The sequence below is a fragment of the Centruroides sculpturatus genome, unplaced genomic scaffold (genome assembly GCF_000671375.1).
Source record: "Centruroides sculpturatus isolate CEXI.00-Female unplaced genomic scaffold, Cexi_2.0 scaffold21, whole genome shotgun sequence".
NCBI lineage: Eukaryota > Metazoa > Arthropoda > Arachnida > Scorpiones > Buthidae > Centruroides > Centruroides sculpturatus.
In genome coordinates, this window is record NW_019384490.1 from 798,185 (window position 1) to 824,705 (window position 26,521).

The 26,521-nt window shown below is 30.5% G+C and overlaps 1 protein-coding gene across 3 annotated transcripts; it reads left to right on the plus strand.

Moving 5' to 3' along the window:
- Positions 1-26,279, plus strand: LOC111621755 (nuclear hormone receptor HR96-like). 3 transcript variants are annotated; one of them, XM_023363992.1, is made up of 4 exons: positions 1-554; positions 1,637-1,678; positions 1,760-1,911; positions 24,753-26,279. In XM_023363992.1, the coding sequence occupies exons 2-4, from the start codon at positions 1,663-1,665 to the stop codon at positions 26,199-26,201; spliced, it is 1,617 nt and encodes a 538-aa protein (XP_023219760.1). In that variant the 5' UTR covers positions 1-554; positions 1,637-1,662; the 3' UTR covers positions 26,202-26,279. The 3 variants fall into 3 exon arrangements, with proteins under 3 accessions (XP_023219760.1, XP_023219759.1, XP_023219761.1); XM_023363991.1 differs by having other exon boundaries at positions 1-146; XM_023363993.1 differs by lacking the exons at positions 1-554; positions 1,637-1,678; positions 1,760-1,911 and adding exons at positions 20,042-20,361; positions 20,661-20,835.
- Positions 26,280-26,521: the final 242 nt, after the last annotated feature.

A 26,521-nucleotide genomic window follows, 5' to 3' on the forward strand; every position in this document is an offset into this window, starting at 1 on the left:
CCCGCCAGAGGACGGGAAGCAAGAAAACAAGCGTACAAAAATTAATAAAGATGGCGGCCCTCAAAAGATATGTTAGCAGAAGCGATTCGATTGAAACGAAAGAATGACATTGATGTAATTTAATTTGCATTGATTTTTATGAATCGGTAAGCTCCCGTTTTCGTAGAAAACAATTATAATGAAAAAGGACCGAGATCGTATAAAACGTTTAATATGTCACGAAGGAATTGTTGAAATTTATTGAATTAACTTCAGAAATAAGCAAGGAAATTATCCAATCTTCACAATTAAGTAGATGAAAATGATTAATAAAGACGTATCGATCAAGATTTAGGGTAAAAATTTGAAGATAATGTCATCACGTATTTATTAAATGACTAATTGTCACAAGTTAGTGTTTTACAAATTTAAAATGATTTATTTCCTCTATCTCATTCTACTTATCGTTGAATCGTCAATATTTTATTCAGTATCAAAAGTTTATTAATAATTGGGTTAGTGCTATAAGAAATCTGTTGGTATTTGGATTTTAAAAACAAAAATAAGGCAAAAAGGTAATTGAATATATAAATTCCAATAAGTATCTCTTTAAAATAATAGAAGTTGAATATGAGAAATTAAGAAATAGAATAAGGAATTTTGAAAAGAAATGTGTCAAATTTTTGTAAAACATTTTAAATTTTTCCCTTTTTAAGTATTCTACAGTAAATTACATATATGGTGTTATAAGTAATTCATATAAATTATTAAGCAATGCAGTGAATTAAAAAATCAGATTTATTATGCACGATTCATAATTACTCTTATTTGTATATTGACTTTTTCAAAATGTCTTAAGATTTTGGTCTACAGTAATTGTAACAAAAGTTGAAAATATTTGCTACTTTTTAATGTATAATTTAAACTGAAAGTAGATGGATATACATTTAAAAAAATGTAATATAACAATATATTTTTAATAAATATGAAGATGAATATCATTTTTCTCTAAAGTGTGAAGACATTTAGATTAAATAGTAGTTAATATAAAGAAATTAAGTTTTTATATATATAAAAATTGTTCATTTCTATATACTGTAGTTTACATATGCTCTTCCAGGAAAAAAATCTATAGATGACAAGAATTCCAATTTACAGAATTATGGTCAAATAAATAATAATATAAAATAATGTATTTATTATATTAATTTAATATAAAATGGTATTTATTATATTAATTTAATGATAAATTAATACAATCATAAATAAAAGCCAAAAAATATATATACACTAGGTCATAAAAGTATTGGACACCTATAAAATGGAAGAGTTCTTTAGTTATAACTCATTTCTCACTTGAAATAGGAAAAAATAGTGACAGATGTAAAATCTTCAAACTTTTTTCACACTGGAAAAAGTATTTGCAATCAAATTTTTTGTTAGTTAAATATTTTCATATTAAATAAGGTGTTTTATTTTAAAAACATTTGAAATGTTTAGAGCATTCAACAAATTAAAGTTTCTGGATTCTTAAGATGATATACATGTTACAATCTGATCAAATATAAAATCTTATAGATTATTACATTGCATTTTGAAATGAATATTCATATTTAAATTAAAAATTTTAATATATATATATATTTTTTTGCTAAAGGATACAACTGAAGAGAATGTTATGACATGAAAAAAATGATAGGTTAGTAAAACAATTTTTTATTTTTTTACAAAGAAACTTTAAATATTTCCACATTTAATAAAGAATTTCCTTTTATTACAGATACTGATGCTAATAATAATTCCAATTTAGAGAAATCAGAAGCCAACAAGCTTTGTGGAGTTTGTGGTGATAAAGCATTTGGATACAATTTTAATGCCATTACTTGTGAATCGTGCAAGGCATTTTTTCGTAGAAATGCATTAAAGACAAAGGTATTATTTTATTTATTTATTGAAATTTAGTAAAATTAGATTTGGCATGAAATGAAACATTCCTTTAATTTTATATATCAACAAATTATGTGTATATACACATATACAGTGGGTGATTGGTTAATGAACATATCCGTTCCAAGACTTTGTTCATTATCCAAATTGTTTGTTAACCGATTATTGATTTACCATAGGTTTTTATGGGAATTTGACTAATTTGTTCCGGAGACTCCAAAAAATAAAAAATATATACTTTTTTACTACATTTATTTATATGTAATAGTAAAATACATATATATGCAGTCTTCCATTTTTATTAGTCATGTTTTTTCCATTTGTGGGGGTTAAAGAATCTGTCCAATGTCAATTGCTTTTCTCTTTTCTTCAGGATTTTTCAGAAGTAATTAATAGTATTGTAATTGTAGAGATCCTCAAACCCATTAACCTTATTCTGATTTGGATGCCACGTGGATGATCGTTGTTCTGACATCCTCCCACTTCTTCAAAAGATCTTTAGTAGCAGATGTCGACATTGGTCCTCTTTTGTCTTCCTCTTTTTCAAAAGAAAACACATCTCACTGAGTTTCTTGATATTCTTCATTTGAGAGTTCTTGGAGTTCTTCTGTCGTCAGATCAGTTTCAGGTTCCATTATGAGCTCTAAAATGCTCTTTGTTTCTCAGATGTGATTTTTGTTACTCCTTTAGCTGTTTGAATCTTCTTGATTATATCTTTCTTAGCTAAGATTGTGCCTACTGTAGACCTGTTCAAGCCATACTGCCTAGCAACATCAGACATCTGCCCACTCTCTACCTTGGCTATTATCTCTTACTTGGTTTCTATGGTGAGCATGATTCTTGACAGTCCACTCTTTTTAGGCTCCATAATATTATCAATTTCTTTTTGAAAAAGTTCAGAAAAGCACTCACAAAAATTTAGAAAGCAGAAATCAACTAGTGCATGAAAGAATTATGTAAATGTTAGGCCCAAATGAAATTTGAAATTTTAGTGTTAAAATGTTAATGAATACCCAATAGGATAGTTAAACTCTCACCTTTTGAAAATAAAAACCAATGCAAGACTTAATGAATGCCCAACATTCTCATAAAGACCATAAAAAATTCTTTGTCAGAAAAGTAAACCATAATCTGGAATTACAAGGGAGAATTTCAAAGTTCGGAGAAATACTATTCAATCGGTATCAGGTTGAGTGTCAATGTTTACGTCTCCTGCACTCCGAAAGGTTTCGAATTGTTACCTGAAGACAAGGAAAAATCAATCGGTATTCGTTATTTTCTGTCGCTTCTTTTTATGTTTGTTCAGTAAAATGTTCGTTGTTCAATCATAAAAAATCTTTCACAAAAGTGTTTGTTATCCGATTTGTTTGCTATCTGAACTGTTCGTTAACTGGTCACCCACTGTATATGAGAAATTAAGTTAAGAAATTTTCCATACTGAAGTATAATTTTTTACTGTCATATAAAGGTTTGTTACAAATAAGATAGGAATATCCTTATGTCAGTTTTGTAATAGCTTGTATCTGAATATTTTCTATATCTGGCAATATATTAAAAATAACTAAATTTAAAAAATAAAAAAAATAGTTTATATACTAACATTACGATATTAAATGTTCTTCAGAAATTGTTTTCACGATACTGTGTATTTTTGAAAAAAAGATAAAGAATGTTAATAAATAAAAATGAATGATGTACAAAATGTGTTTTTTTTTATCATCATAATTATATAGTTTTATTTTTTCAAATTTATATATTTTTACATAAATTTGAGAAAATTACTTTGTTATAACTGTTTCAAATAATTCAAAAACCTTGATTTTCAAATTCCAATGAATTATGATTGTTACCTTATTGTATATCATATAGTTTTGAATTCACTTAATAGGGCATGCACTTTTCAAAACTAACAGGCGGTGCTAGTATTGGGCTTATGGATAAGTAGCTTTCTGTTTCATTAATCATATTGTGTATACACTGTTTATAAAAAGCATTTTTAGTTATTTAGGTATTTTTGAAATTCTGGTCAATTATGTTCCTCAGTGTAGTGCCAATAACAAGAAATGTCCAGGTTTGAAATTTCATAAATTTCTGGATGATCCAATGGGAAATAAAGATAAAAACTGGAAAAGAAATCAGTCAATACACTCAGATTTGTAGCAGGAACTTTGATGAAAGTGATTATGAAGTTACTAGTATGGGTAAGTTTATAGGACACTTTTTAATTTATATGTTTATGAAGTGTTACTTCATATAAGAATGACTTTTATTTCAGAAACACTATGATACACTTACTACTTTTCACAGTTAGGTTATGTACTTGCCATGTGCCTAGTGAAATCTATGTTTAAAAGTGTCAAAATTCTAGTTGAACATACTAACTATTCTTATTACTTAGCATTTTGTATTTTTATATATTAATCATTAACTATGCTTTATAGCCTATTAATATCTCAATCTTAATATGCATTTTTTATAATTCATTTTTATTGCATTTCTTAGTAATACCTTTTACATATATATCTAATAATATAAGCCATTGATAGTGTGTCCATATATCTGCAATGGTATGACTAGAATGACCACTAGGGGGGCGCCTCTAGCTATTATTTAAATTAACAATAAATTATTTTAATTTGTAATAGGAATTTATTATTTATATCACGAAATGACACAGCTGCTGCTAGAATGCCCTTCCCATGGAAGGAGGAGATAACCCCCACGGGGAGGGAAATAAATTCTCCGAGGGGAGGGGAATTTCCCCCACAGGATAGGGAAAAAATTTCCCATTGATATGAATTTATTATTTATGACACTGCTGCTGCAAGAACGCCCACAAGGGGGGTGGCCTGGGCTACTAGTTTCTTAATAATGCATTAGTAAGAATTGCAATAAAAATGAATGATATTAAGATTGAGGCATTAATAGGCTATAAAGAGTAGTTAATGATTAATATAGAAAAAATACAAAACACTGTTAGTCAGTATGTTCAACTAGAAATGTGACAAGAATTTCTGCACTTTTAGAATATATATATATTCAGATCTAAAAGTGCATATATATATAATATATATATACAGGTATATCTCAAGTTACGTCGTTTCGAGTTATGTCATTCTCGATTATATGTCGTTTGTCAAAAAATATATGGAAAAATAAAAATCAAGTTTAAGTCATTTTATTCGACTTTACGTCTGTTTGCCACAAATATTGAAGTCTTAATATCACTAGAAAAGTGTTAAAGCACATAAAATCATATTAAAATATGTACATTTACAGTAAATGTTAATATAAATCTTAGAGAATGAAACATGAAAACATCTGTGTTTCTGTGTTGTCATCTTATGTAACGGTCTTTAAGTGCTCATTATTGCATTTTCTACGGTAGTTCCAATATCTACCATTTAGCGTCATCGTCAGCGCCACTTGATATTGGTAAATTTAACATAAATCTTTTTCTACTATTGCAAAATAATTTTAATAACTGTATTTGTTATTTAACCTTACAAAATCATCTTATTTTATAATGTCTTACAAGTTAGAGCAAACCACATTCACAAATAAAGAGTCTGCGATGTACTGTAAGAATCACCAAATTGTAAACATGTACATTTACATAACATGTATTCGTAAATTTAGATTACTTTTTTCTGTACTGTATTAAAAACTAAAATTTATTTGTTTGTAAACTTAAAACAGATTCTTATTAACCATATATTATTAAAAATGCATTTATAAATAAAATACAGAACTGGGAATGGTTATTTGTGGTTTAGCCTAGTGACAAGTAAATTCGACTTACATCATTTTTTGACTTAAGTCGTCTCTTCTGGAACCAATTACCNATAATCTGTTAACAAACAATTTGAATAACAAGCATGGTCTTGGAACAGATTATGTTTGTTAACTGATCACTCACTGTACAAGCATAATTTTGATTTAATTATTTAAAATTTTAATTATTTTATACCTATACTTCATAGCATTTTTAACATTTTAGCATACAGGTTAAATTGTTAACAATATGATCTTGATTGTATATAACTTTAAATAAAAAATATGTATACGTAATGATTTATTTAATTGCAGGTCAGTGGAAAATACTGAAGGCAACTGCTATTCCATCCTTAAACCTTCCTGTAAGAATTCTGGATAAACTGAAGAAAAGCAGAAAACCACCAAAGGAATGCAACAAATGCCAAGATACTGTTGTTGGCAATAAGCAAAAAATTGTTTTTTATAATACAGATATGGATCAAGAAACTGAAGTTTTTGTTAAGTTGCATCTTGCTCAAAAGAAGTAGACTTAAATACAAGTGGTAATATGTTACCTAACTGTTCAGTTCAAACTTGTAATGTCCAAACCTAAACAAAATTATCATGTTCAGCTGGAATTCAGTTTGTGAATTGTAATTTGATCAGTTAATGGATACTTTTGTGGATTTAGAAGAAACAGATTTACTGTCATAGAGGAATTTATCTTGCTGCACAAAACACCAAAAACTTTTGTGATCAGTTTTCAGGATACTTTATCATTAGTGTTGACCAAATACACTGGTTAATGAACAGTTCGGACTGTGAACAAATTGGACAACAAACATGTGTTCAGATAATGAACACCTCACAGAGCAAACAAAAAGAAGCAATGTAAAATAATGAATACAGATTGGTTGTCCCTTGTCTCTAGATGACAATTTGAAACCTTTCGGAGTGCAGGAGACGTAAACATTGACACTCAACCTGATACCGATTGAATAGTATTTCTCAGAACTTTGAAATTCTCCCTTGTAATTCCAGATTATAGTTTACTTTTCTGACAAAGAATTTTTTATAGTCTTTATGAGAATGCTGGGCATTCATTAAGTTTTGCATTGGTTTTTATTTTCAAAAGGTGAGAGTTTAACATATCCTATTGGGTATTCATTAACATTTTAACACTAAAATTTCAAATTTCATTTGGGCCTAACATTTACATAATTCTTTCATGCACTAGTTGATTTCTGCTTTCTAAATTTTTGTGAGTGCTTTTCTGAACTTTTTCAAAAAGAAATTGATAATATTATGGAGCCTAAAAAGAGTGGACTGTCAAGAACCGTGCTCACCATAGAAACCAAGCAAGAGATAATAGCCAAGGTAGAGAGTGGGCAGAAGATGTCTGATGTTGCTAGGCAGTATGGCTTGAACAGGTCTACAGTAGGCACAATCTTAGCTAAGAAAGATATAATCAAGAAGATTCAAGCAGCTAAAGGAGTAACTAAAATCACATCTGAGAAACAAAGATGTGCCATCCATGAAAAAATGGAGAGATTGCTTTTAATTTGGATAAAAGAAAGGGAAATGAAAAGAGGTGTAACTAGTATGACTATCATTCAAGAGAAAGCTAGAGAAATTTTTGAAGAACTGAAGAAACAAATGCCACATTTGTCACATGAGATAGAATTCAAGGCTACCACTGGATGGTTTGCAAAGTTTAGAAGGAGATCTGGCATTAAACATGCAGTAATTCACAGTGAGTCTGCTAGTGCAGATAAAGAAGAAGCTGAGAAGTTCTGCCTCAAATTTGAAGAATTCATTAAAACAGAAGGATATTGTCCACAACAAATTTTTAATTGTGATGAAACTGGTTTATTTTGGAAGCGCATGCCCAACCGTACCTATATCACAAAAGACGAGAAAAATATTCCTGGGCATAAACTCAGGAAAGACCGATTGACATTACTTTTGGGAGCTAATGCTAGTGGTGATATGAAGCTTATCCCGCTTCTTGTCTATCACTCTGAGAACCCTAGAATATTCAAAAAAAATTCCATAATTAAAGAAAGACTGCCAGTGATGTGGAGATCGAATAAAAGAGCATGTGTCACGCAGGCTCTTTTCAAAGAATGGCTGTTTGAAGTTTGTGCTCCAAGCATCAAGGATTACCTTCAGACCAATGAATTGCCATTGAAAGCACTGTTGCTATTGGACAATGCACCAGGACACCCAAAAGATCTTGAAGATAATTTGCTGGAAGACTTTCCCTGGCTGACAGTTCAGTTTCTGCCTCCGAATACCACTTCATTGATTCAGCCAATGGATCAAGACATTATTGCAGGTTTCAAGAAATTGTACATTCGAGCACTGTTTCGTTGGTGTTTTGAAGCATGCCAGTTCTCCTCAACAATGGCATTAAAAATGTTTTGGAAAGAAAAATTTGATATTATTGAAGCTATACGGCTCATTCAAAAGGCATGGTCAGAAATCACTCAACAACAGTTGAATTCTGCTTGGCGAAAGCTGTGTCCCTCCTGCATTCAGGGAGATGGAGATGATGTCCCTGAAATTATGGATGAAATTGTGACAACTGCTAGAGATCTGGAATTGGAGGTGAATGAAGATGATATCAGAGAGCTTATAATGGAACCTGAAACTGATCTGACGACAGAAGAACTCCAAGAACTCTCAAATGAATACCAAGAAACTCAGCAAGATATGTTTTCTTCAGAAAAAGAGGAAGATGAAAGAGGACAAATGCCAACATCTGCTATTAAAGATCTTTTGAAGAAGTGGGAGAATGTCAGAACAACGGTCTTAGAATGGCATCCAAACCATGTCGAGGTTAATAGGCTTGGGGATCTCTACAATGATAATGCTATTAATTACTTCCGAAAAGTCCTGGAGAAAAGAGAAAAACAATCAACATTGGACTGATTCTTTAACATCCCACAAACGGAAAAACAATATGACTGAAAAAAATGCAAGACTGTGTGTATATGTATTTTATTATTACATATAAATAAACATAGTAAGAAAATATATAATTTTTTATTTATTGTTTGGGGTCTCCAGAATGAATTAATCAAATTTCCATAAAAATCTATGGTAAATCAATAATCTGTTAACAAACAATTTGAATAACAAGCATGGTCTTGGAACAGATTATGTTTGTTAACTGATCACTCACTGTACAAGCATAATTTTGATTTCAAAATGTTTTGTTTTCTTTTCCGAGTTAACAGAAATCTGTGCAGTGATATTTTTGAATACATTACTTTGCTGTTGTGTAAGAAATTAAAATCAGTAAACTTTCAGAAAATAGGATAATCCAAAAATAGGCCCTCTTACACTACCATCATTGACTGCACTGAGATGCCATTTGACAGACCAACAGATGTTTATTGTTGATAAACATCATCATCTGCTGGTTAAACAACAGTTAACATTTTCAGCATACAAAAATAGGAATACTTTCAAGCGTCTTATAGCTATATCATATATTTCTGATTGCTTCTGTGATAGCATATCAGATCGGAAAATAGTGAGCAAGAGTGGTTTCTTAGAATTATTGGAAGAACAGGATGTCATTTTAGCTAACAAAGGATTTGAAATATCAGACTTACTAGAAAAAAAAAAGAAAGTTGCTTTGAATATCACATCTTTTAAAACCTCTTTACAGCTAAATGGAAAAAAAGCACATAATGCTTACACAAAAAATTTCCAAAGACAAATTTATGTTAAGAGACTCATAGGGCTTGGAAAGGTTGCCAATATAATTAAAGATCCACTTCCTTCTCATTTGTGGCCAATTGCTGCTACTGTCTTATATAATTCGATGATGCTTTGTAATTTTGTTAGAGAAATAGTACTAAGTCAGCATTTTTAACTACCCTACAGATGATTTTAGCCAAAATTAAAGTAAATAGGCCCTATTGATTTAATTATATACATACATAATAGATAAAATCAGAAAATTGATATAATTTAATATCCATATAATTAATTTTTAAGACCAAAGTTGTATTGTATGCAAAAGTTTTAATATGTAAACTTCTGATTATTACTATTTTTTGTATGAATCTTGTAAAATAAATACTGTACATTGAACTCAAGTATTTTGATTTTTTATTATTTTTTTCAAATAAGCTTGAATATTCAGGAGCATGCACATTTTCATAATACATTTTCAGCATGGGAAGGTTATTTTCCATATAGCATCCACTAAATTTTATATTTTCAATGAAAATGTCTTGAGAAGTTCAAACAATAAAGTCACAGTGTTGTACTTTGGCTGAGTACAGTACATCTGTATCTGTTACTGAGCAGAAATATTTGTGTTTTCTCTTTAGGAAATAGACACCATTCTTACAGGTGAGAAAAGAGATATCTGTGGCTTTTCCTAATCTACTTGCATAAGGGCATTTAACTTTAAGTATCATGCTTCTATCCTCCAATATGGCATCGGGTGAGACAGCAATGAAGTTACTGTTTGTTGAAATAAACAATCCACATTTTTTCCATTTATTTCCAGTAACTTCTGAATATGTTTTCAAAGCAAGTACCTCATTATTTATGCCTCACTTTCCCACATAAGAGGTGAGTGTGACCAATTGCAGGAGAAAAATCACCAGATTTAACAATACATGAAATATCTCCTGCAACTGATGCTGTGATACAAATTTATGTTCCCTCAGCCAATTCCTAGAAGTATGTTGCTTTTTGGTTTTTTTTTTAATTTTTCAGCCTCTGTTAGTTAGTTCATTTTTTTTTTCTTCAAAAGTATAGCTGGAAAATTTGCAATATAATCAACATTGCTCACATATCCCCAAGTATTGGCTATTCTAAGCTGCTGACTTGCATAAGAAAGACTGATTTGACATGATGTTTAAAAAATCATTACAGTTAAATGCACTTATTTAATTATAAGTGCATTTAACTTTTGGTATGTCCTCCTTAAAGATGTCATTTACAGTTTTGTAAATTACTTCACAATCAGATGGAGGAGGATGTGCCAAGCTTGCACCATAGAAGTACAACTTCTTAACTCAATATTTTCACCTATTAAAGATAATGTTCAATATGGTGAAGCAGAGTGCCCACATGTTTGCAGGCAGCAGACCAGCCATATCCTGCTGGACAACTGCAACTTTCAACAACTATACCAGCACTGTTAAGTGGGTCAGTGCTGATGCAAACCTTTACTTCATAGTCAACATGCTTTTTTGTTTCAGCAGCGCACCAGCTGTAAAAATAAAACTGCTGATTATGATAACTAAAACATTTTTTTCTTTCCTTAACTCTTCCTTTCTTAGCTAACCTGTCTCCAAACCAGATATGGATATGATCTTCAGTAAAATTTTTCAAATCTGATTTGGGAAGATTGGTAATTGGGACAATAAATGCATTGGAAGGTGGAAAGAACATCTGTGGTATGTAAGTGCAGGTTTCTTCTCTTTCTGAGCCTTCACCCAAGAGTTCCACCCTCTTTAAATTATTCTAAATCCAAAGATGATATCTATGGAATGAAGTTAAAATTAGTTTAAGATTATTTATTAATTACATTGTAACAGAATTATAATGACAATTAAGTTTTAATTTCTTAACTTTAATTTGTAATATTCTTTTGAAATTTTAGATACATAATAATAAACACTAAACAATGTTAAAAATAATTATCACACTTATACACCATTTTTGAAATTACAGTAGAGCCTCAATTATCCGACCCCCTATCAACCGACCTTCCTAGTCGGCAAATTTCAAATGTCCGCTATTGATGTGGTACTACAATATTTGGCTATGTCTTGGCTACTTTAATATTATTTTTACGTGTTTTAGCTGGCAACATTCATTTGACCATGAAAGGGAGCCAGTATTTAAATGAGGCTTAATTTTCTAATTTTTAACGATACAATAGCAATGATTATTATTTAAAAAACTTTTTGTTAGGCTTAACATCGATGAAAATTCAACGCGAAGTAGGTTAATAGCGATATACTAATATACTAATTACATGGGATATAATAATATACTACACTAATAATGGATTTTTTCATACTTTTCGGTTATCCGCCCTTTCAATTATCCGACCAACCTCAGTCCCCAATTAGGTCGGATAATCGAGGCTCTACTGTAACTGCCTTTTTTAATGTAACAAAATTATAAGGACAGTTAATTTTGAATACTTTAGAGTAATAATACTCTACAAATTAAATACATTTTTAATGAACAATTGAATATAAGGTTATTACATCATAACAACCAATCATTTTAAATTTTTGAAAATCCTAGAAAAAAACAGTTTAACAGTTTTAAACACTGATAACAGAATATCAAGGAATAGTGAACTTTCAGAGGCTAAAATTTGAAATATATATGAATTGCAGGGTGCTGGGAAGTTTCCAAGAAATAGCTAAAATAATTAATTGTTCTAAAACTGCTGTGGACAATATATAGATAAAACAAGAAAATTATTTAAAATGAGAAGTGGATGCAAGAAAAGCTTAACTGACTGAAAGAAATAAATGAAAGGTTACTTTCCTTATTAAACAACTAGCTTACCCGTCGTGCATTGCTTCGATCTCAGAAGAAAGGAAATTCAAGCAAACTCGTTATGATAAAATTCAATTTACATTTTATCATTTTTATTGAAACTTATTATTATTATTCATTTTCATCGGAAAAACATTTCAAAGTGTTGTTTCAATTCTATTTATTTATTGGAGTGCTTGTGGATACACTATATTTTTTGTTTTTCTGTCTGGTGCATACACGAATAAATCAGGTTTTCGGGCGCATGAGCTGGCCACATACAGTTGTCCATGTGAGAAGCACGGATTCTCCAAATTTAGCCCACACACTTGCAGCGATTGTCAGAAGTGTGATATTCCCCATTTTTATATATTTTTTAAAATCCTTTACAATTTTAATTATTTAATTGCTCCTTCCTCTCTTCCTTGGCATGTTGTGAAATTTCTGATAGTTGGATAATAAACCGTTTTATTGTAATTTATCTTTTTAAATTATTTTGAGTTGATATTAAAATTTGGAAAAGGGGATCCCTAGATCAGTAAAATAAGCGAATTTCCTCCTACAACTTCGGTTGTTGTTCGGGATACAGTTAAGGTTTTAACAAAGTTCGAGCGAATACATAATTAGCAAAAAATACTTGAAATAAAGTGATTAAACCAAAATTATTACAAATATCATAAATAACAGTTCACAAATACATATACTGTATAGAGAAATATTTTTTGGAGGGGGAAATGGTCTTCACAATTTGAAATCCATCGATCTCACAATGAAATGCTCGTATACACTCTATCATAGGATAAATGTACTATGCCAGAAATGGAGTGTATTAAAAAACTTCCCAAAGCTTCATGGCAATTGTACTATGCCAGAAATCTTTGCGAGAGTATATTAAACAACTTCCCAAAGTTTCACAGCAATCGGATAAACGGTGTGTTAATGAATGAAGGACACGCACACACACACACATTCATTTTTATATATATAAACAAGTAAATTAGCAGCTATCAACTAGACAGGTAGTTGCTAATTTACAAAAATCTGTGTACCATCAGACTGTATGGTGATGTATTTGTGATAATATTAATTAACAACAACATAAATACTGCAAAATGAAAGTGAAACCTAATTTATCTGTTCACAAGCAACAGAGACTTCAATGGACTAAATCTATCATGAGCTGGAATAAGGAGTGGGAAAAAATTGTTTTCTGATGAAAAAGATAGAATGTAGATGTACCAGCTGGTTATTGATGTTATTGGCATGATGTGAAAAGAGAAACCAACATTAGAATGAGTCATCAGTTAGAACAGGGATGGGCAACCTGTGGCCCACATTAATATTTTTGCGGCCCTCATCACATAAAATACGAGTAAATATATCAATTTCCCAGCTTAAGGAAGTATGAGCAAAAATTCAAACATTATTTTCTACAACTTATGTATGTGAATAGCTTTTTCCCTCAATGAATTTAGTAAAAATTAAAATAAGAAACCGGCTAACAGACACATCAAAACTAATTTAAAGATAGCAGTGACTAATATTTAACCAAATAATTTCCGATATATTATATTTACATCAGTTCCAGAAGCTAAATTAAGTATACCTATGCTAATTTATAATTATATATGAATAAATAATTGTGATTTACCGGCATTTTGCTTTTCTTTTCTCTGTTATGTGGCCCGCATCATTTCAAAAGTTTTAAAATGTGGCCCTTACGTAGAAAAAGGTTGCCTATCCCTGAGTTAGAATGTGGCAGTGTAATGGTTTGGGATGCTTTTGTATTCAATGGAAAAACTGATATTGTCATTTGTGATGAAAAATGGATTCTTTAAAATATCAGGATATATCAGACAAAAAACTAGCACAAGTAAACTGGAACTATATACTAAACACAACAATTAACACCTAAATGCTAATTCCAGCACTGAATGAACAAAAAATTTTAATGCTCAAACGTTTACGTTCATATTTTACCAGAAAATTTGTTTTATTTCAAAACTTTTTTTAACATATCAGGATATGTTAAAAAATAATTTAATTGCATTTAATTGGTGGAAATAATTGGATATTTGAACAATACTCTATGTATCAAAATCAACTAAGAACTGATTTATTAATGAAAACATTAAAAAAAAGTATTAGACTAGCCTTCTAGAAGTCCAGGTCTTAATCTAATAGAAAATTTATGGAGTATAATAAAATAGTTTATGGTCAAAACAAGCAGTAAAAATTAGTTAAAATTAGCAATTATGGATGCTTGAAAAATATTGAAGTGAAACAATTACAAAAATTGGCTCAAACTATGCCTGGTAGATTGTTTGATGTTAATCAAATGAAAGGAAGTCCAACTAAATATTAAATGATATGAATTTTGCCAAAAATATGGTGTCCTTTTAATTAAATTACATTTAAAAATGCAGTTAATTTCAAAAATAGTTTAAAAAAATATCTTAATTATCATAAAATTTTAATNTACAAGATTGAAACTGAATGCCAACAAGTATAAAAGTATCAGTCAGTTTATACTTATTGTTTTAAGCTTGTGTACCTTTCTAGAAGTTCTGCCTTACTAAGTAACATTTTGACTTATTAATGATGGTTAAACTTTTAACACTGTTTTCTGTTTATTATAATAAATCTAACTTTCAAAAGAATATTACAAATTCAAGTTGAGAAATTAAAACTTAATTGTTTTCCTTTTAGGCCTAATTCTGTTACAAGATTGAAAACAAAAGCCAATAACTGTAAAAGTGTCAGTTTATATGTATTATTTTAAGCTTGTTTACCTTTCTAAAAGTTCTGCCTTTGTCCTTGTTGTCTTGGCCCCTAATTCTTTTAGTTTCTTTTGTAATTCAACAACTGTTATATTCTGTTAAGTCCATGTTTTATAAATAGATAAAAAGTTCCTGTTCAGTTTCCACTGTTTACTCACTACTGGAGGTTAACTATACATCAAGCTGACACTAGTGCCACAAGTGACGAGATTTAAACCATTCATGCCCCATTGTTAGTCATTTGATATTCGTACTTAAAATTTGTGAAGAATGATACTAAAGAAACTGATCTGGGTGCAGTTACTTTACATCTCACATTGTTTTCTTTTGTATTATAACAATGTTATGTTGTTCAGATTGTTAACATTTGTTTGTGATTCAGAATGAAAATATCAGAGGTGCAGAATATATCCGATCACACAAATGAAGTTCAATGTAAATTAAAGCAGCCCCAGGAAAGTTAGCAGTGTAAAAAATATTATAGCATTAGCTGCAAAAAATGGAATAGTATATTGGCTATGCCTGTAGACATCAATTCAGAAAATTAGCCAAAATGATCTTGGCTTCCTATGTTTTAAAAGCCTTTAGGCTTTTTTGTGTTTTAAAAGTAAAGTTGGAACATGATTTACTTGTTTCTAATCAGTTCAATCACTTGTTACATCACTACCTAATTACACTGTTATGTGCTTGCAATAAGAGGAGTCACTTTTTGTTACTGAAGCACAGTTTCCATTTTTACAAAAAACTGAAACAAAACTTTAAATACAACCAAAAAAGAAAATTTGTTTTATTTCAAAACTTTTTTCATATTATTTAATGGATAAAGTTTTGTGTGGGATCAAATTGAAATGAAATATTCACTCTTTGCTCCCTTGGGAAATTTTCAAATTAATAAACTTTGTTTAAAAATTTTTTCTTGATTGTTTCAAATAGAAGTGTTACCGGCAAAGTTCGAAATCCGGCATTCTATAGAATGCCTAGGCATTGTATATAATGCCTAAAACTAGCCGTCAATCTATGAAACGATTCATATTTTACAAATTTCCTAGGCATTCTACAGAAATCCAAATGAGAAACTGTCAAAGTATGAAATACATCTCCGTTTAATTTTGAATATCATGTGGCAAGGCACATGACTTTTAATGCGTGCCTCAGGCTTAGAATTTGTCAGTTGCACTTTGCGGTTTGTTCGGAAGTGTCAAAATACGCAATTTTATTTAAATTTGTTCAACAAAAAATTAGTTTTTCACTGTGCTCCATGAAAATGAAGGAGAAGCTGTAGTGTTGGAGAAGGTATCATGGTCTATAGCAGGAATGGCCAACATGTAGACCGCGGTCGACCAATCGACCGCAAAGGTTTTAAAAGTAGCCCGCGAAGCTAAAGTTGAACAATTTGCTTTCACTTAAATTAATGTTTAAAAATCTTAATTTGATAATTTATTCTTACAATAATAGACTGTCAAAAAAATTGAACATCGCAATTATGCGCATGTCCGATGCAGGGCCTTAATAAAACTATTCGTGGAAATGGTTTCCTGCTTCAAAAATCCGATGCTTTAGCACGAATAGTTTTATTAAGGCCCTGCATCAGACATGCGCATAATTGCGATGTTCGATTTTTTTGAAATCTTGGAATCGAACCTGAGGATGACCGGTGAAGATGAGAAAATGTTCGTTTTTAAATTGAATTTTGCTGGTATATTGGTAATTTTGTGGTTAGGTTCTTAATTCTCACACCAGTATGATGAATGATTGTATAGACTGTCTGTGCAACCTACCCATACTGTTTGTAATTATCCCGATGAACAATGCAAATGAATGTTAACACATGCGCATATAAAAATCCTAAAATTGTTTGCCCATATTCATAGTTGCCTGCAGACTATATTTTACCAAAAAAGTAGCCCCTAAGGGATAAAAGTTTGGCCACACCTGGTCTATAGACATGAAACAACGATTCGATGATGAACTGTCCAAAATTTGAGTTAATGCTGCAAAAAACAGTATTTTCTTAACCGAAACTACTTACCAGAAGTTAATAAATGATGTACAAAAAGCCAAAATGACTACTAAGAAGGAACCCAGGGACTATTGGTTGCTAAATCGCTATGATGTGATGATTGTAGAAAACAAAAGTAAACTCATTTATCCTGTTAAAGAAGGCATCAGTACTATACAGTATTACGTCACGGACTCAGTTATTTCACGTACTTCATGAAGCTCATTTGGCTATTGGACATGGAGGACGTGATAGAATGTTGAAAGAACTTTCAACCAAATACAAAAATGTTACACGTCATGATATTGAACTGTACATCCACCTTTGTGAACCTTGCCAAAAAAAACAAAGGTATTAAAAAGGGCATTGTTGTGAAACCTATGATTTTTTTCGAATTTAATTCCCGTTGTCAGGTAGATCTTATTGACTTTCAGTCTCAGCCAGATAGAGAATACAAATTTATTATGATGTACCAAGATCATCTCACAAATTTGTGATTCTTAAGTCTCTGACGTCAAAAAGAGCTGAAGAAGTAGCTTACAACCTAGTGGACATATTCTCGTTGCTTGGAGTGCCATCTATATTACAGTCTGACAATGGTAGGGAATTTGCCAATAATGTGGTGACCAGCTTAAAGGTGTTTTGGCCAGCACTGAAGATCTTCCATGGGAAGCCCCGCCATTCACAAAGCCAGGGTAGTGTCGAAAGAGCTAATCAAGATATCAAAAATATGCTCTGTACTTGGATGCAGGACAACAAATCTGACTGCTGGAGTGAAGGACTATGTTTCATTCAATTTATGAAAAATAGAGCTTATCATTCTGGGATCAAAAAAACACCATACGAAGCTCTTTTTGGCTGCAAACCTAAAGTAGGGCTTACATCGTCTTTTCTACCAGAAGATGTTTTAAAAGACATAAATACAGAGGAGCAGCTAGAAAAAGTAATAGAAAGCATCAACACAATGGAAAAAGGTGAAACTGATCAGATTATGCAAGAAAAAGAGCCTGTTTTAAAAAACATGGATGAGATTATAGTCATTAGTGGATTAAACCAACATGATGAAGACATGCTTACTGAAGAGATTTCTGTTTCTGATACCTGTTGTGTGTGTTTAAAGGAAACGAGTGATGCACTTGCATGCAAAAAATATCGTCAAAAAATTCATACCTTCTGTGGCCATGCTAGTAAAGATGATGAAATGGATATTTTGTGCACCCTTTGTTTCAAAACTGAAAATGGTGTTGAAGGTAAAATAAATTCTAAAATCAATCTGGAAATACAAGCCAAAAAAATGAAAATGAATTCGGAAAAAAAATTTCCCACTGCTTCTTTGGGAACTACTGTGCAAGTTCCTATCCCTGACCTCAAGGGGCAAGGTGATTCGCACAATATATTGGCAGTTGTAGTGAGTGTGACAGAGGATGGTTTCTACCGACTTGGAACTTCTGAAGGAATTTTAAAACAAGTATATGCGAGATCACAATTCACTTTATGCCCTAAGAACTTGCTTAGAATTGAAAGATATTCCTGACCGTGAAATTCTTCTCCGGTCAGTTGCAATTGCTCAGTCCAGTGGAAGCGGCCAAGGATTCATCAAATGTATGTGTAAAACAAAGTGCCAAAATATGAAATGTCTTTGCGTGAAAAATGTAATGAAATGTAATTCAAAATGTCATTCAAGCCTGCCATGTTGCAACAAGTAAGCTAATTTTAATTTCTTATTTTTTATATGAAAATTTTGTTTCCCTTAATAAGAAAGGCATAAATTTTGTTTTGTACAACTTTCATTTTTCTTTACATATTTTGAATAAATTTTTTTAATGGCACTTTCATTATTTTTTCAGAATAACATTTGTATTTTTGAGGAATGCACATCATTTATATAATAGCCTTATCAGGACCTTTTTTCATACTTTGCCTAAATAGCACTTGTCATTCTATAGAATGCCTAGGTATTATATACAATGCCTAGGAAAAGTATGTAATAATTCTCATATTTCATACATTACCTAAAAATGCTGGGCATTATATACAATGCCTAGGTATTCTATAGAATGCCGGCTTTTCATACTTTGCCGGTAACAGAAGTTTTATCATCATTTTATAAACAGTATTTCCCTTTATTTATTCATATATTTTGCAAACTTCTTATAAAATAAAAAGTATTAATGTTGAAATATATTTTAAAACATCATATAAGGTCACATTTTCAAAAAAAATAAATAATGTAATAATGAAAAAGTCAGTCAAAAACTTTCAATAAGTTTATCTTTTTGCAAAATAATTTTATGATAAAAATAAAAAATATGAAAATGTTGCTACTTCTAATCAAGATCAGCAAAAAAGCTGAGATGACAACAATACTTTGTAAAAAGAAAATGCCCTTGTTTAACTAAAATTAATATTAATGCATAATATGGTATTCTTAATGTGAATGTTAATAAATTATTGATTGCTTTACTAAACATATTTCTCTTAGTGACGAAAAAGAATACTGAAACTTCTGGAGCCTAACCCTATGTTTTGTTTTAGTTCTTTGTTTCATACAATATGGATTCTCATAACACTACTTTTTTTAAATGTAACTATCGTATTGTATGAGGGATACCTGTATTTATTTTGGATTTTCATGGTTTTTATGTAAAGTGTTTCTGTAAATTTAGTAAATGTTTCCTGGAATAAAAATAAGTGTGTGTTAATTAAATATGTATGTACTACTTCATTGGTGGTGATTATTATGTCTATACTTTCATTAGTGGTTGTTGTAGTCTTATCATGAATGATTGTAATATCCTGAGTGTCATTCACTGGTTTTCTCAAATATCTAAAAGGTAGATTTATTTGGTCTATCTTTTTGTTAGACTTTAATTATTGTAACTGAGTGATCTGACCAAGTCTCTTTAGTCCAAATTACTATCTTGTACTAATTAGAGATATAATGATTAATCATTTGCTAATTGTCAATTGATAATTAAATTTTTCAACAGAGTATTTGGTAAATAATCATTCCACTGAAAAAAATTATTACATTTTAAATTTTTTAATGTTAATTTAATAATTTTTAATGATTAAAGAAATGATAGCTTTATTTATAGCAATAATTCAGAATAATCATGGTGACATATTCAGGTTTGTTAGAAACTACTAACTTTTTGAATCTGTGTTTTCAATCTGAATTTTTAATCAAACTAAAAATGTACAGGACTAATAAATTTTTAGAAATACATATTTTTTTAGCTCTTTCTGGTCTATGGATGAGTCTCACTTGTCTAGTCGGATTTCCTGTAAAAGATGAAAGGCAAGTCTTGTTCGTTTACCATTTTACATGTTATTCTATGGAGCTGGACAGCTTAGTCAATGTAGGAAGTATGTATGTTTAATAAAAAATTTTTTTATTTCCATCAGTAAGTGGTACACATTGTTTAATATTTTGATGTTTAAAATGGCAATGTGTAGAAAGTTGCATCAGTTGATGATGATCTCATATCAGAAAATATATTTTTGATGCTAAAACCAAAGAAAATGAATCTGATTTAGGCTTCATCAAATTTTTATTTAACATTTTAGTTTTTTATATAATTTTCATTTCTCTTCTGAGATGATATAGATATGATATTTTTATCTTTTAATCCTGTCTTTTTTCCCCCATTCTTTCTGCCCTCTAGACTCTAAGGGGGCGTTTTAATCATACTCACATCATGAGATCAGCCAGATAGTAAGGGATGAGATTCGGTGTATCTGAGACTGCCCTTGAAAAAATTCCTGAAGTTCTTCACCATCTGGATTTGATCCCAGAGCGTCAAGCTGACACATTCACTGTCTCAGCTATCCTGTTATCAAGTAATCCTATCTTATAAACTCTTTAAGATTTCTAAATTCTTTATTTGTTTTTATTCATAAAAAGAAAAAAAAAACATTTTTTCAACAGGTAATTTTCATATTTATCATGCTTTTAATTAACCTTGCTGTAAATCAGCTGTTGAAGATAACAATGTTTAAAATAATAAACTTTAGCTTTAAAAAAGGTGAAAAATATTATATTTAGCAATACTAATTAAAAATAAGTTTCTTCAAATATTTTTGAGCATGGTTCATCTTCAGGAGAAAATCTGTATATTTCTAAAATGAAATGAATTTTCCAAAAATTGTCTGTATTATACTATATTATATTATTTGAAAACATATGAAGATGCATATATTTTTCAATCCCTTAACTGAACAAAATAAATAAGAAAAACATTTTCCTAACCTATTATATGTTATGCCATATTTCAAATTGTTAAGTTGTCATAACTACTGTATTATTACACTATATAGAATCTGTAATTTTCCATCAATGCATTCTACAGGGTGATCATCATTAAAAAGTAGCAGTAACTGTTTAGGACTCTCCATAGAAAGTATTATTGGCAAATCTTAACCAAATTAGTATAAATATATTGTCCTGACTCCTGAGTATGCAGTTTTGATTTTCATGAAAAAATTTTCTTCAAAATTCAGTTGCTAGGGCAAAATTTGGTACTGCTGTCCCTGTAATATGCATATTATGTACATTTTCTAACACAGATGCTACTACTATATTGATATACTTTAGTAATTAACACAACTAGACACCTATAACTAGTAGAAAACAGGTATGTTTTAAAAAAAAACAAACTTTTTTTTTTGCTGGTTATAGTTGTCTAGTTATAGGTGTCATTGTAAAATGTAATGTTTATTACATTTTCTAATGACACCTATAACTAGACAACTAAGTTTTAGGAGTCAGAACCAAGGTGCAATAATTTTATTTCAATTGTAGATGTGATTACAGGTGTAAGGTATAGAATTGATGTACAGTTGAGCAAAATGAACACCACAATTGTTCATCTGTTGTAAAATGGTGAAGAATGTCATGCAACTTCTTTTATACTTGAAGTTTATTAGAAAATGTAAGTAATATGCAAATTAAGGAGACAGCAGTGTGAAATTTTGCCCTAGTGGCTGAATTTTGAAGTACAATTTTTTCCAAAAAGTTAAAATTGAATACTCAAGATAGTATGTATATCAAATTTAGTTGACATTTGCTCTAAAGTTCTTTCTACAGAGAACTCTGAATGTTCACTCTAATTATGATCACCCTGTATGTTGAAAGGTGTTTTTGAGTTCTTCAGTGTATAAGTGTTTTCTATACCTTTCCTGTTAACAGTTATAATTCTGCAATTTTTAGTTTTTGTTTTTTTAACAACATGATAATTAATCTGAGTTTATTCTTTTTCATACTAATTCTATTTTCTTAGTGCATGCAGTGACAATTTAAAAAACCAATTCCAAGTAAAGATATTTACTTTAAAAAATGACAGTATCTCTCTTTTCTCACAGGTTCTTCTTTCTTTTCACACAGCAACAAAGAAATTGTGGGTTTAAGTCCAGATTGATCTTTTCTTTCAGAATTTTTAAATATAATGGATGATTGGTTAATGAACATAATCCGTTCCAAGACTTTGTTCGCTATCCGAATTGTTTGTTAACCGATTATCGATTTGCCATAGTTTTTATGGGAATTTGATTAATTCATTCTGGAGACCCCAAAAAATAAAAAATATACACTTTCTTACTATGTTTATTTATACGTAATAATAAAATTGGTGTTCGTTGTCCAAACATAAAAATTTTTTGCGAAAGTGTTCATTGACCAAACTGTTCATTAACCGATCACCCACTGTAATTAAAAAATTGAAATTAATTTCTAATTTTTTATTTAGTACCAAAATGTAGTATGATTATCTATCTTTTGGCCAATTTTGATGATATTTAAGTAAATCTAATTTACTTAAATATTTGTATCTTTCTTATTAGACTCACATGAATAAAAAACAAATTATAATAGCACTTTATCCTTTTCTTCTATTATACTGTTTTTATCCAAATTCTAAAAAATACATTAATAAAGATTATATAATAACATTGAAATGTAACAGAAACAGTAAAGTTTTTTACAAATAAACGCAAACACAGAATATGAGGGTTATTTTTTTCAACCTCCATTAATTCATCAAAAAAAATTGGAAGCACGTGAGACAGGAACAGGGTATGCACCTAGTGAGTATTCCCTCACCACTTAGTGTCGCATCAAGCTATTTTAGACATTTGCTACTGTGCAGTAAACATGTAAACATGGTGCTGCCAATCCAGTCTCCCATCAGCTGTGAAGTACAAGCAGTAATTTGATTTCTACAGGCTAAAGGGCTGAATGGAGGTGAAATTCATCGAAGGATGTATAATGTGTATAGTGAGAACTTCATGAGCTATGGATGTGTATGTGAATGGTGCAGGAAATTCAAACAAGGATGTGACAACATTCATGATGAGGTCAGTCAAGGAAGGAAATGTGTGATGGAGTTTCCTCAAATTTCAAGGTCCACACTGTTGTATACCATTATAACAGATAAGCTTGGGTCAGCAAATTGTGTGCACAATGAGTTCCAAAGATGCTTACAGACCATCACAAGACTCTAAGGATGGATGCTGTCTTGATGTTTCTGCAGCATTACCACCAGAATGGAGAGATGTTCTTGGACAAGATTGTGATGGGGGATGAGATGGTGTTGTTCGAAAATGTCAAGACAAAGGAGCAGTCAAAACAATGGTTGCACACTTTGTCTCCAAACAAACCCAAAAAATTCAAACGATCATTTTCTATCAACAAAAGGATGGCAACTGTTTTATGGGACAGAAGAGGCATTTTGATAACCGAATTTATGGCACCTGGGACAACCATCAATGGAACCATGTACTGCAAAATTCTCCAACACCTTAGACAGGCAATCCAGAACAAAAGAAGATGAATGCTGTCCAAGGGCATGATCCTTTTCCAATGTCATCCTCACACTGCAAAAATGACTCAGAAACTTCTCCAGAGGTTCAAATGGGAACAGTTTCCTCATCCACTGTACAGCCCCAATTTAGCACCAAGTGATTTTTATCTCTTCACTCAAATAAAAAAGTGGTTAGGAGTCCAGTAGTTCACAAGCAACACAGAGCTGACTGACAATGTTAAAGGTTGGCCAAATGGCCAGGCGGCAATGTTCTTCAACATGGGTATACAAAAGCTGGTGTCACGGTATGACATCTGCCTGAATCGACAAGGCAATTATGTGGAAAAATAGGTCAAGACTGTAACTACCTTCTACAAATAAAGTGGTTTTGTTATTCTGGGTTGGTGGAGGTTGAAAAAACCCTCCTACGGGTTTTTTTTCAACCTCCACAATGCTTACATATAATAAATGCTTACATACAATAAATGCTTACATATAATTTTTTGAAAATGAAAAAATTGCATCTTTGAATGTGTTTGCATTCCCTTTGGGATATGTTCTATAATTTTCACACCACTGATTTAGACTTAATGTACTGTACATACAGTGTGATTGTAAAGTCCCTCTGCAGTGGGCAGGGAAACAAGAGGACCTTCCAGGAATGAATTAATGACATCACAGGCAGATTGCCTGTCTAAAGAGTTACAGTAAGTTATGATGTCATTACTTGGCTAAGCAACATGGACATAGCCCACTGAAGAGGGATTTTACAATCACACTGTAGCTTGAAAATAGTTCAATGATTTAGGCTTATGTTTAATATTGATTTTTTTAAAATTGTTATATCAAGAATATTAGTAAAGTAAGAATGGGAAATATTAATGATAAACTTATTAATTATTTTGAACTATTTAAATACTAATAAATTGATAACTAATTATGTAATTATTTTTCTTAAAGGAATTCAAGTGTCCTTTTGACGAAAATTGTAAGGTGAATATTGTTACTCGACGTTTCTGTCAGAAGTGCAGATTAAAAAAATGTTTTGATATAGGAATGAAAAAAGAATGGATTTTAACAGATGAAGAAAAAAAAATAAAACGTGCAAAAATAGAAGAAAATCGACAAAAAAGAATTTTGAATCCAGATTCCAAACAGTTACTTGATATAGAATTGAATAGTAGTAATTCTTGTAACTTGGAAACTTCCTCTCTCAGAGAAGTCACTAAACCCCAAGCACGAGTAACAGGTATTCAACAGCCTTTTATAGAATCTAGTGTTGATAGTGATTATTTAAATAATTCTGAAAACATAATTAATGATATAATTGAAAAATCAGAAAATAACAAACAAACAGATGATGATAATAGTCAAAGTAATAATTCTGATTTATCTTTAGAAAATAGCATTTGCTTATCTGTCAAAAATATGAAAGGAGAAGAAGTACCTATGATGGTGACTGTTCTTGCAATGAACACACCAAATATTAGGAAATCGTTAAATATATCCCAAACTACAGCAGTTGTGCAAAAAACTGTACAAACTGAATCAGACACCTTAAATAATTATAGTTCACAAAATGAATTTCAGTCACAGATACATGCAATAGACTCATTAACTACAGAAAATAAAGATGAAATTGTGCCAAAATCGGTTTTGCAAGTTGCTATTGAAACTGAATTTTCAAAAGTTCCCATTCGTGAATATAATTCAAGTTTTAAAAAATTATCAGAAACTGAACATAATAAACTTGATGAACTGATAGTTGCCAATGAAATATTAAAAATGCCACTTATTTTTGGTGTGCCTGATCCAAGTTTGTTAGATGTCATAAACATGACAGACCATGCTATTCGACGTCTCATTAAAATGTCAAAAAAAATAAATGGCTTTAAGACATTATGTCAGGATGATCAGATTGCTCTTCTGAAAGGTGGATGCACTGAATTGATGATCCTTCGTTCTGTAATGTCTTATGATCCTGAAAAAGATTGTTGGCATGGCCCTCAAGGACCAAAAACAATGTCTATAAAAGTTGATATCTTAAAGGAAGCTAAGGGAAATGTTTATGAAGAACATAAACGTTTTATTAATTCATTTGATCCTGTTTGGAGAGCAGATGAAAATGTTATGTTAATTTTAAGTGCCATTGCATTGTTTACTCCAGAAAGACCTAATATTGTACATAAAGATGTTGTTAAAATGGAACAAGGAATGTATTACTATTTGTTAAGGAGATATTTAGAGACTGTGTATTCTGGATGTGAAGCTCGCTCAATATATCTTAAACTTATCAAAAAAATTGAAGAACTTCATATATTGAATGAAAAGCATGTCCGAGTATTTTTAGATGTAAATCCCAAAGATGTTGAGCCATTACTCATTGAAATATTTGATTTGAAACATTGAAACTCATTGGGTCAGAATTTTCAAATATGTATTTTTTCTTAATAATTTCAAAATGAAAATAAATTGTATATATATAAAGTGTATTAGTGAAAATTTATTCTAATCATCATAAATATCTCTATAATTATCAAAATGCTTTATTGGAAATGATATGCAATTTTATGTAGTGTCTAACATTCTCAGATTTTTCTCTTCTTGAATCATTTCAGTAGTTTCAAAAAATAATATCAATCTTTCATTTAATTGCCATGGAATTTTTATATTTTTAGCTCTTGGAGATGAAGGGAAGAAAAAAAAAACACAAGTTGTAAGACTGTTTA